The sequence below is a fragment of the Vanessa atalanta genome, chromosome 6, assembly GCF_905147765.1.
Source record: "Vanessa atalanta chromosome 6, ilVanAtal1.2, whole genome shotgun sequence".
Classification (NCBI taxonomy): Eukaryota; Metazoa; Arthropoda; class Insecta; order Lepidoptera; family Nymphalidae; genus Vanessa; species Vanessa atalanta.
The window spans coordinates 1,317,711-1,329,282 of NC_061876.1; the positions used below are offsets into that span (position 1 = coordinate 1,317,711).

General features: G+C 33.4%; 1 protein-coding gene across 3 annotated transcripts; it reads right to left on the reverse strand.

Moving 5' to 3' along the window:
* Nucleotides 1-132: 132 nt before the first annotated feature.
* LOC125064853 (peroxisomal acyl-coenzyme A oxidase 3-like) lies at nucleotides 133-11,042 on the reverse strand. 3 transcript variants are annotated; one of them, XM_047672139.1, is made up of 14 exons: nucleotides 10,955-11,042; nucleotides 10,325-10,524; nucleotides 9,891-10,028; nucleotides 9,501-9,816; nucleotides 5,030-5,201; nucleotides 3,929-4,068; nucleotides 3,372-3,514; nucleotides 3,140-3,242; nucleotides 2,893-3,027; nucleotides 2,428-2,661; nucleotides 1,638-1,792; nucleotides 1,001-1,132; nucleotides 655-807; nucleotides 133-261 (listed from the first exon to the last, which is right to left on the reverse strand). In XM_047672139.1, the coding sequence occupies exons 2-14, from the start codon at nucleotides 10,475-10,477 to the stop codon at nucleotides 151-153; spliced, it is 2,085 nt and encodes a 694-aa protein (XP_047528095.1). In that variant the 5' UTR covers nucleotides 10,478-10,524; nucleotides 10,955-11,042; the 3' UTR covers nucleotides 133-150. The 3 variants fall into 3 exon arrangements, with proteins under 3 accessions (XP_047528095.1, XP_047528096.1, XP_047528094.1); XM_047672140.1 differs by lacking the exon at nucleotides 10,955-11,042 and having other exon boundaries at nucleotides 655-735; nucleotides 793-807; nucleotides 10,325-10,625; XM_047672138.1 differs by lacking the exon at nucleotides 10,955-11,042 and having other exon boundaries at nucleotides 10,325-10,627.
* Between the last annotated feature and the right edge of the window lie 530 nt (nucleotides 11,043-11,572).

The window sequence follows — 11,572 nt, forward strand, 5'->3', positions numbered from 1 at the left end:
AAAAAGGGCAAATGACATTGCTATAAATGGTGTGTATAATTAAACCATATATCACATTATTGTTTACATATTGTCTATAAAGCAAGCTGTATAAGAAGTGTACTGCGCTTAAGTCGTACAGAATGTTACACCGCGGCGGGCGCAGGCGCACTACAGCTTACTGGGCAGGCGCGCGCGCCACTGCACCACGTCGCGCCACCACGCCGGCCGGGTCATCGACCCCGGTGACGTCATCACCTTGTTCTGGATGTGTTTGTACACCTGCGGCATAAAAATATATGTATTAATTAGAAATGGAATAACGCGAGTGTTAAATTTGTATTGTAAACTTAAATCTGGTTGAATAAAGCCGAGTTCTCTATGCGCTTAAGTTGTCTTTATAAATTGACTTGAGGTTTAAAAAGTTTATATTTGTAACTCGACAAACAAACTATGATAATCTGTTTATTTTTTTTGTATTTTATTAGATGCTGATGGATATGTGGTTTAGTGCAAGTAACGTTTCTTCGTGGCTTCGTGCAAGCTCATCGGAGTTAGTACCACCCACTCATCAGATGTGAAACTGCTTAACAGCAATGCTAAGTATCGCTTTTAAGCGGTATAATATACTGTTGTGTTCGATATGTCGAGTCGCGGACGCGACGGAGAGCCGACCTGTCCGTCCGCCATGCCCAGCACGGAGTTGAGGCAGAAGTCGGGCGGCGCCAGCGTGTCGGCGAGCGCGGGCGCGTGCGGACGCAGCGCGGCGCACGCGCGCAGCACGCCCTCGCGCAGCGCCGCGCCCGCCTGCGCGCGCAGGTACCCGCCCTGGGGGAGTTAGGGGGGGGTAGGATATCAGACCTGCACTAATTTAGTTGTAAGTTTAGTCACCTTTGGTTTTTATGCCAATTATTTAACTTTAAAAGGGACATATTACATCAATTAAAAGTTTTATTAGTAGTAACTAATGAATGACTAGTATAGATTGCCTACATGGCATTAAGTAGTAATGAATACTTACAATGTACAGAGTCGCCATATGTTTTTCTAGAAGGAATGCGCCATACAATGAAACCATTTGTAATAAAACTTCTCTACAGGCGGCGTCTTCGAAAGCTTTCGCAGTTTTATAGAAGTGATTCAGGATGTAGTTCTTGAAAAAAATTATAATAAATTAGGTTATATTAAATGGACAGATTTTTAAAATAAGAACATTTCAGTGACATTTCAGGAGAAAAGCCTGCCCCTTGACAGTGTCGGGGTGCGAATACGACTTCATTTCTCGAGATCTTTACCCATTAGAATAATCTTCATAAGAAAATATTCTTTTTGGGACAAGATCTTTTACTCGGTTAACAGCAATGAACTGAAATAAGCCTCCTCCCCTCCAGGCGACCTTTCCCTCTCTTTCTCAAGCTCCCTGTCTCTTTTTCTATTGTATACAGTTTTTAGTAATATTATTTAAACTTATTTTTGTTATTGTTTTTATTCACACGGATTTCATTTGTTTCATGTGTCACTCACGACACCACTCTTTTTTCATAAGATTGACTTCTTATGGCGGTTTATATTTAGCTAGCACAGCATAGTGTATTATTAGCCCCCACCCCTCTCTTCACCACGCGAAAGACACACAATAAATATGTTTGACGGCATACTTCTCCATATATGACGGACAATGAGACAGCGTTGTATGATTGTGACTCGTTCTTCGCTTGCAAATTGTCTTTGCCTTCGCTCTTCAGCTTCGAAACTTTTTCGTACGTCATCTTCAGGACGTATGCGGTCAGCCATTTGTACATTTGTATTAGATCTGGAAAATCATTAAAACAATTATTAGATTCTTCATAGGCAACCCTAATTCGTTAAAATGCCACATCATACTTTTTTATATTTTATTATATTTTTTTAACCTTAGGTGTTTCGTATGATAATCAAAATGCTTTATTTATATTATACATAAAGAATATGATTATCGAGGCCCGGATATTTTGATGTCAGAATGACTGTACCAAACATTTAAACGTAGGTATTAAATAGTATTGTATACAGTGGCGTAGCTATCGTAGGGCCAGGTGGTGCAGTGCACCAGGGCCCCGGAGCTCAGGGGCCCTCTAACCTAAGCTTTGAATAGAGATAACATATGGATTTAGCCTACTAATGATAAGTTCATCTCAATGTATCCTGTATCCTATTTTTATTCCTATCTATAATTTTGAAGTGCAATATAAGTTAAAGAGGAGGTGAGGGCCCGTTTCTTTTTCTATGCACCGGGGCCCTTGTCCACCTAGCTACACCACTGATTGTATAGTTACTAGATGCTGGCAGTATTTTAAAGTTGTCAGTGTACTGTAATTCTGATCTCGTTATTTTTATATGTCAGTCAATATGTAAACATCTGTCATCCTATCATGTCACGGGCTCTAGCTTAATATTAAATCAGCTTACTGCACGGATCTATGAGTTCATCAACAGTCGTCCAGGGACAAGTGGTCGTCAGATACTCGTCAGCATTTTCCAGGAACTTCAATGACCCCAAAGGCGTATCTTCATCTTTGATTTCTCGCCTCTTGGGCCACATGGTCAGCAGCCAGTTGCTACTCTGCTGCAAGAGCAGGCTGTTCTCGCCCTCGTAGGTGCAATTTGCGTCATTGTCGTTTCGTAAGTCGCCCAAACCGGCGGCTGTAGTTTATATGCACGTTTATAATGATTAAATTTTTTATAAATAGCAATTTTTTTTATTGTGACTCAACTTAATTATTATATATTATTAAATATTATAACTCTCGATATTTTACGATTATACATATTTGTATTTATATCTATATATGTTAGTATGAGTAAATATTGAAGTATCTATTAGGACGTAGTTGAATGTCACAAAAATAGGCCACGTCCGCAGCCCGCACTGACCTCGCAGGTACCCGTGCCCGCCGGCGGCCTCCCGGCACGCCTGTATGGCGTCGCGCGCCGCCCACGCGCACAGCGGCTTGGCGCTCGCCGACAGCGCGTGCAGCTCCACGCCGCGCGCCGCCGCGCCCGCGCGCCCTGCGCCGCACGCACACACGCTCAGTCACACCGCACGCACACCTGCGCACGTGCACACGCACGCGCGCTTTGGACGGCACGAGTCTCGTATAAACTTGGTAAACAAACTAACCGAGTAAGCTGTCGATGGTGATTCTGACGTGCAGGTCGCCGAACCACGTGCAGAATATGCGGAACGCGAACGTCGTCGCCAGATACGGCAACAGGCGGACTTGCTGGGGACATAACATTTGGAAATATTTCACATGTATTCAAAATATTCGTTATTTGATTAAATTTTCAATAATCCAGAATAAAATTCTATGGTAGATTAGGGACAATTCGCCTAGTATTGTGACATTTACCTGTTGTTGATACTCGAGCACGGGTGTCTCCTCAGCGGCATCTTGCGGCCCGAACTGTTTCCTCACGGCAGAATACCTGATCGCTATGACTATTGCTTTCTGAAGATAGTTTGTCGATATCGATGTTATATGCACTCGTCCACCTAAAATATTTAATGGAATAGAATCAATTATTATTATTAAATCTAATTTTCACGTGGTTTTTTTCTACCTCCAGTGTGAAGTTAACCAATGTAGCTACACAAGGGTCATAACATCTTAGCGAGTGCGTGCGTACGTGCGTGCTATTGTGCGCTTGTTTATGTGTGTGAGTATGAGAGAAAGAGTGTGTCTGATATGAGCATAACACAATTTAGTGAAAAGAACTAAGCATTACAGTGTGAAACCCGTAACTATCTAATTACCCGTTATTTATCCAACATTGTAAAAATAACTGACGAATACTCGTCAGTGAGTGAGGCATTATTGTAACTCAAAATCGAATCATCGATTATTACATAACCGGTGAGGGGGGAATATGTAACATTAAACTATATTGATGATAAAACTGATATTACCTGATAATATTCCCAAAGATGCCCCAAATCTCTTACTGGGATCTCTGAAAGGCGTCTTATAGTCCCCATTATCATCGACTCCCCCCAACTTGTCCAGTGCATACTCCTTCGGTATGTGATAATTGTCGAACATGACAAATCTGCAATTAAACAAATTTATTTAAATAGTATAATATTTCCAAAATTTAGAGATTGATGCTAATTTAAGTAAAAGAACCTTCAGGACGTATTAGATAAAGGAATATAATAGAAAATAATTTCATATACACAGTATGATAACGTCAACATGTCCGCAATTGACGCTGAATCTGAATCGCCAATACGCCATTAGTTTTGAAAACTACCTGCCTGTAATTACACAGGCTCACCTCTATATATTGCTGTTTGACGGTAGAATATGCAAGTTTATTTGGTAAGAAGATCTATACACAAGATTGCTCGGATAAAGTCCATCTCATTAACGAAGAGTAATACTTTGTACTAGTGTAGTGTAGCCCGCGAAACTTTGCGTATATTCAAAAGATTTTTTAGGAATCTCGAAACCTATGACAGGTTTTGTTTTGATTTCATTCCATTGTAAACTGCAAGCCACTCATCTAAATTTGGCGCCAAAATAATAAAACATCATTAGAATGTTTTTTTTTCCGGCCAGTAACATTATTCCACCCTCTAAAATTAATTCTTTGTTAAATTGTAACAATTTAGTAAATAGCAATCAAGAATCCTCTTTAATTCTTCTGCACATATACGACTGGAGCTCTTCAAAATTAGACCAGAACCGATTTTAATGTGCAGCTATAGTACCAAAATCACTGGTACAAAAATCGGTTTACGCTATTAATATATATAATAGCTTAATTCCGAGGTCGTGGTTACATAAGTTAGTATAATTACAGACACAAGACAAAAAAACTTCTTAATCGGACTTTGCATACTTTTAGGTCAGTTTAATACCATGACATGACAGGTGAGTTCAGGACGACGTTGTGTCGTGTCGAATAAAAGTTCTATCCAAATATTCTTGGTCGTTAAATTTTAATAGTTTTTGAGGCTTGCAACACTTTCAATAATTAATCATTTTACAAGCTGTCAATCACTTACCCATTGTCAACACCATTCAATCCAATCTTCTCTCCGATATCCCCTATCGTTACTCCCGGGAACGGTTTCAGGGTCTTCGGATCTCTAATAGGTACGACGAATGCGTGCAAGCCATGATTTTTCCCTTTCGATATAAGCATCGCGTAGACAATTGCATGTGTTGCGCATTTTCCTAGAAAATCATATTAATTGCATTAATTAACGTTAAGACAATTGTTATCGTTGACCTTTGCCACAACTATTGCATGATGAGATTAATATTTAAAAAAAAACTAGCATTTAGATATATAAATTCGAGCAGCTTATTTTGAGCGCAATAAATTATGTAATTATAAATACACCATTTGAGATTATATTTGTGTGATATCATTTGTTTTCAAATGTTTTCGAATTAATTATATTACTAAGACAATAAACAATTCAATGACCGATTGTTGAATAACCTCCGATTTAGTAATCTGATAAAAATAATTAAATTATGTAGTAAACATAACCTTCATAGTACGATACATGTTTTTTTTTTTAATGATCTCGATAGAAGGACGAGCTAATGGGCCACCACCGCCCATAGACAATGGCGTTCTAAGAAATATTAACTATTCCTTACATCACCAATGCGCCACCGACCTTGGGAACTAAGATGTCATGTCCCTTGTGCCTGTAGTTAAACTGGCTCACTCACCCTTCAAACCGGAACACAACAATACTGAGTACTACTAACAGTATTTAAAACGGGATATTTACCATGTTTTTTATTTTTATTTGTTGGAGCTCGATATTTCGACATTATCTACGAATGTCTTGTTCACGAGAACAAGTTCAGTCTCGTAAAAATAAAAAACATGGTAAATATCCCGTTTTAAATACCGTTAGTAATAAAAATAACCATGTTAATTTAAAAAAAAAATACTGAGTACTGCTGTTTGGCGGTAGAATATCTGATGAGTGGGTGGTACCTACCCAGACGGGCTTGCACAAAGCCCTACCACCAAGAATATATTTATTTTAAATATTAGTATTACATAGTAATTAAGTAAAGAAATTTAAATTAAAAATATCTACTAGAATAGTGCCAAGAATGCTAGCAGCGTTACCCCGTTGAATATTTCTTATGCAAATAAATTTTCAATGTTGACAGATAACATAATCAGTTTGTCCTTTGTATATCTGTTGCCCTCATGACGTGCCAGTCCTGGTGACCTTCGATTAGACTATAATAAAAAAACTAGCCTTAAATCGTTAATAACATACTATAAAAACTTCGATTCCGAGATATATAACATAATATACTAGTTTATATGACATTCGTAATTTACGTCAATTATATGTATGTCCAAAGATCACAATCCTCATTTACAATATTTACATTTACAATTCTTATTTAAAATAGTCGGTCGACGTTGTCTGTATGTATTATTATAAATAATATAAAACCTCCGAAACGCACTGCATCTTCTAGTATAAGTTTTATGTATATTGGTTTAGTAGTTTTTTATAGAGTACCTGTGATTGTACAAATCTATGGCCTTCACATTATCTTTTTAATGGCCCGATCCCAGGAACTTGGGATCTGCGGGCTTCAAGCTGACCACTGGACCAACGAGGCAGACATAAGAACGATAAGCCAACTATATATAACTATATTAACATGGGATGTGACTTATCCTAGAAACTAAAAAAAAAAACAGTCTACAAAGAGGGAAAAAAATATGTTTTGACTGTTCAACCTTGTGTACAATTTTTTTTTCTTTTAATTACCTTGATCGAAGGAGTAACTTAATGTTTTAATTGATTATTTGAAGCTAAACTACATGGAAAAAATTAAAATTATAATATCGGTTTTTTTATTAAATAAACATTTTTTTATTAAATATACAAAGCGGATGAGAGCCACAGCTGGATTCATCAAGATTAGATTTGCTGTAAATATACAATAGTGAGATCTTTTTTTATTGAAATGACTTATCTTCATGACCTGACATGTTTTTGTCGGAATTATTATTAGTTAAAATAACAATTAAGAATACGTATATAAAAAATGTAAGTAATTATACCTATTATGGCAAATTACAAAACGACTAAAAATCGTATTATCCCTCATTTTAAGGTATTATTAAATGTTGAAGACATATGCAAGTATTATTTATTATTATCTAAGCATTTAAATATCTATAAACCAGAGCATGAAGTTCACGTTTGTGAAACTCCGTAGCGAAGCTATTTACTTGAAGGCACTTTGAAATCGTCATGAATCTCCTTCCTTAAATTACCCGGTACTCTCGATAGAATCTACCAATCGTAAGGAAAGTAGATTCTACCAAGTATACCGGGTTACCGGGTAATTTAAGGAATTCATTGGTTCAATCTTTTCCACCATTTTAATCACAGATTATGTAAAGTACAATTAAATGTTTATATATCCTGTCTAGAAATCAATAAATATTAAGGCCACGCTTTTTATGTCTTCAATACAATATTGTATTGCTAATGTTTTTTTTTGTATGAGCTTTAAATTTTCTAATATTAATAATATCAAATGTACTCAAAGTTAAAACCTCTGAAAAGCATTTGCATCATCTGGAATAAGTTTTATATTTATTCGTTACTATAATTTTAATTAAGATTTACAAAAAAACTTACTAATTTATTCATATAGATTTATACCATAAAAGCATTGGATGATCGAAATTTGTACGGCTACATGAGCGGATTTAACCTGATGTCAAATAATTTCCATTTAATTACTAAACTACTTTCTGTTCAAGTGACGTTTATGATCATTTCCGGTCCGCAAGCAGTGATAGTTATAGTTCTTACGCCGTACATTCCGTCCATTACCGACGTCAGATATTTCAAGAAGAACGAATCAGACTAACTGTTAATTAAGTGATACAAAACAAATCAAATCGTTTATTAATATATTCTGTATTTTCATGTAAGTTCTCATTTAATCGTCGTATTATTAAATTAAAATAATATACAAAGTTAATCACGTTTCGGAACGTATATTTCACCAAGGTGAATTTGAAATATTTTATCCATAGAAAACAAACACTATTCACTATTGTTGTTTTTGTTTAACAAATAAAATCGCATGAGAATTCATAGATTATTCTTAGATATTCAAAGTTATCGTGTAATTTTTATTTTATAAATCTGGTTTGTGTCTATTCAAAGTTATAACAACGATAATTCACATAAAACTAGTTTACCGCTATTTCATATAAGACTTAGTCAATTATCCTCAATAAAAAATAATTTTAGGATGTATTTTTGAATTCAATTTTATCATATTCAGAGATATGATAAAAACTGTTGGTATGAATTGTTGTTGTTGTTGTACAGTGTACTGGATATAAATTTAGCGCGAGTTAGTCTTCACTAAAAAAAATATGCACCGCAAAAAAAATTACTAGCATTTCTAAGATAATTGCTTTCAACCAAATTCTCCAACTATCATCAAGGCAAAATATAATTTCAAAAATAATAATTCCTACTAAATCTACCTCTATCAACAGTATAGCTATGTAAATAGACGAATACAATGGAAATATATTACCATCTTAATGTTTTAGAGGTCAAAAGGACAAATATGTCAAAAGTGATGTTAATTATTACTGGTATAACTATATATAACATGCTGAGTTAATACAAACTAAAACATTGTTTTTATTATCATTTAATAATTTAAACTAATTTATATAATATATGGTATTTATTAGTTCATGTCATATTATTTAGATTTTGTATTTGCGTAAGATTCTTTACAATGCAATACTTTTATTGAATGTCAAAATTCTACCACCAATTCAAAAAGAAACACCTCAGATTTGAGACTTACTAATGAAAGAAACATGATGTTTTTTTTTTGGTATGAAATGTGTGTATACTTTTTTTATGATTATTTATTTTTGATAGTAGTAGTACTAGTAGCAATAGTTTCATTCCCAAATTCTCCAAATAACCAAGGTATTTTAGATGCTTTTTTATTCTAAAGTTTTGCTGGTAGTACCACCAAATAACAGTGCTAAGATAAATTATTGACTAAAATTCCTTCAAAACTTCTCTTTACTTAAACAGACAAAGTTCACAAGAGAAACAACATCACTTCAAAGTACCTATTAAGTCAACATTACTTTATGCTAAGATTTTATTTATAAATCATCAGAGAACCCAATTAATTCAATAAAAACTGGAATAATAGTTTTTTTAGGTGTTTTTCCAAATATATTGTTTTTCAGTTAAGTTTTTGAATAATTACATAATTTTAAGGAGTTAAAATAATTAAGTAAATATTAAATGAAATACTAACTGTTTGCTTTATATATTATCTTCTAATATTATTTTTTACCCATTATATATAAAACATTCTTTTTTAATATTTTTTTTTTTATTCTTAAATTTAACCTGTTTTCTATTCATCACTCTTTATGAAAGATATGAAGATATATTATCAATGGTATACACTCACCCAAGGATCCAACCCAAAACTTAGCAGCTTCAAAATCAGCGGAATGTATCACAAATTGCTTTTTTTTAGGGCAATAAGTTGCAGTTGTTCTCATGCCCTTTGCATTGGAGCCGTGGGATACTTCAGTGAGGGCAAAGCATCCACCAATCTCTCCCTTTTCAGAGGCTTCTATAAAATCATACAAATGGGGCCCTCCACTGCCTTGAATTGTGTTTGAGAACATACGGAATGTCAGAGAAATTTTCACTGCAAGTGAACTATTAAACATAAATAAAGCTTCCGACCATGCTTGGAATGATTTTGGTTCTTCTACAAGCTAAAAAAAAATTTTTTTTTATTTATTAAAGAAATGTGGTTGTACATTGTGTAATTAATATGAAGGAGACTTACCAATTCAGAGGGTAAAAAATTCTCATTAAATATGGCATACATGCGTTTTACTGCTATACGTCTTTCTTCATCAAGGGAAAGTGATGTATCAGAATGTTGAAATAATGGATTATTCTCCATAAATCTCCACATATCATGCTAAAAATAAACAAATTAAATGGTTATTTTTTATTAAAGTTAAAGAGATAATTTAACAATGTTAGGTTTGTAAAAAAATACTCAATTATCTTAACAGTTTAAAACAAAATTTGAGAACTTTCAGATAAAAACTTTTTAAAATTTTATTATTTTTAAATTATATAATAAAAAAGGTAACTCATTAAATGGATTCATATTGCGATTGAAAAATAAACTTCGTTCCTTGTTGTTACTTATTAAATATTTTATGAATAAAATCTTAATTATAAATTTTAAAGTTAAGTTTAAATACTTACTTTAAGTTTAATTGTTGTCATATTATCATAAACAAGTTTCATAACACGCCAATTAAATGTTGCTTTTTTTCTATAATTATCCAGAGGTCCATTTGGTAAGTCAGGGAAATAGGTTTTTAACTCGTCCATGACAAGTTTTTTTGACGATTCCATTGTTTTCAAACAAATAACAATGATTAACAGCAATCACTTTCTATAATCTTGTAATCGAATACGTTTCACTTATATACAAAACTGATTAAATCGATTGAAATATTAGGCTTAACTTATCACATATCAACAATTGTCTTATGAACTTCATTATAGACAATTTATTTGACATTTAAAAATACAACAAACTATTTAAAATTAATTAATACTTTTCATATATTTTTATATTTATAAATTGTATGTTTAGGTTTATTTTCAATATTAATGTTTAAAACTTTTAATGAAATGTAAATGTATGCATAAAATAATTATATATTTTGTAAGAATTTAAAATTACTAATCATGGTAGATAGAATAATTATTACGATATTTTATGCATTAAATAAATAAACTTTTTAAAATATATGCAGGCACTCTTAAAACATTTAAACTTCTGTATTCCATAAATTTAAAATAAAAATGATATTAAGTCTACCATACACGTTGGGCCAGAGCGATTGACCGACGTTAAGATGATGTACTGGGATTAATAATATTATACATGTCCAAAGTTAGGTCTGTTGGTCACAGTCACAACGTAAATACTGTTTGATTGACACTTGTTGAATGCATTGTTGAATGTTGTCATTCAAGGATGAAATAAACATACATAATATGACAGCTATAGAAAGATATTTCCACAGCTAACTACTATTACGAGCGACGAAAAAATGTACTTCTAATCACATTGTATTTAAAATAAAAACGAATATATTAATTTAATTTTATTTTTGAATTTATACTTTTTTAGCGCGATATGAAAAACGAAAACTGAATTCTATGATGCCAGGTGCAGATGAAGTTGATCACAATACCCGTATACCGCAAATTAAGCACCAAGACGCTCGATGTAGACAAAATACAGGTATTTTTTTTATAAATAGATAATTTATCATTCTATAAGCCATAAAATACATATATTGATTACCAATATGTATTTAATTGTATTTAATTTTAGAATATCGGATTAAATATTTAATCATAAGATCAGTTTTCTGCAAATATTACCAAATTTAACAATGTCGTACAACCTATCTTTGAAGTTGCATAGTGTGTGAC

What these genes read in the sequence shown, in the direction of transcription:
- LOC125064853 (XM_047672139.1), bottom strand. Translation starts at nt 10,477, where the DNA reads ATGGAATCGTCAAAAAAACTTGTCATGGACGAGTTAAAAACCTATTTC. An exon ending in ATCTTTGGGAATATTATCAG is followed by an intron (nt 3,515 to 3,928) that starts GTAATATCAGTT and finishes TAAATATTTTAG; the next exon opens with GTGGACGAGTGCATATAACA. An exon ending in ATATGGCGACTCTGTACATT is followed by an intron (nt 808 to 1,000) that starts GTAAGTATTCAT and finishes TAACTCCCCCAG; the next exon opens with GGCGGGTACCTGCGCGCGCA.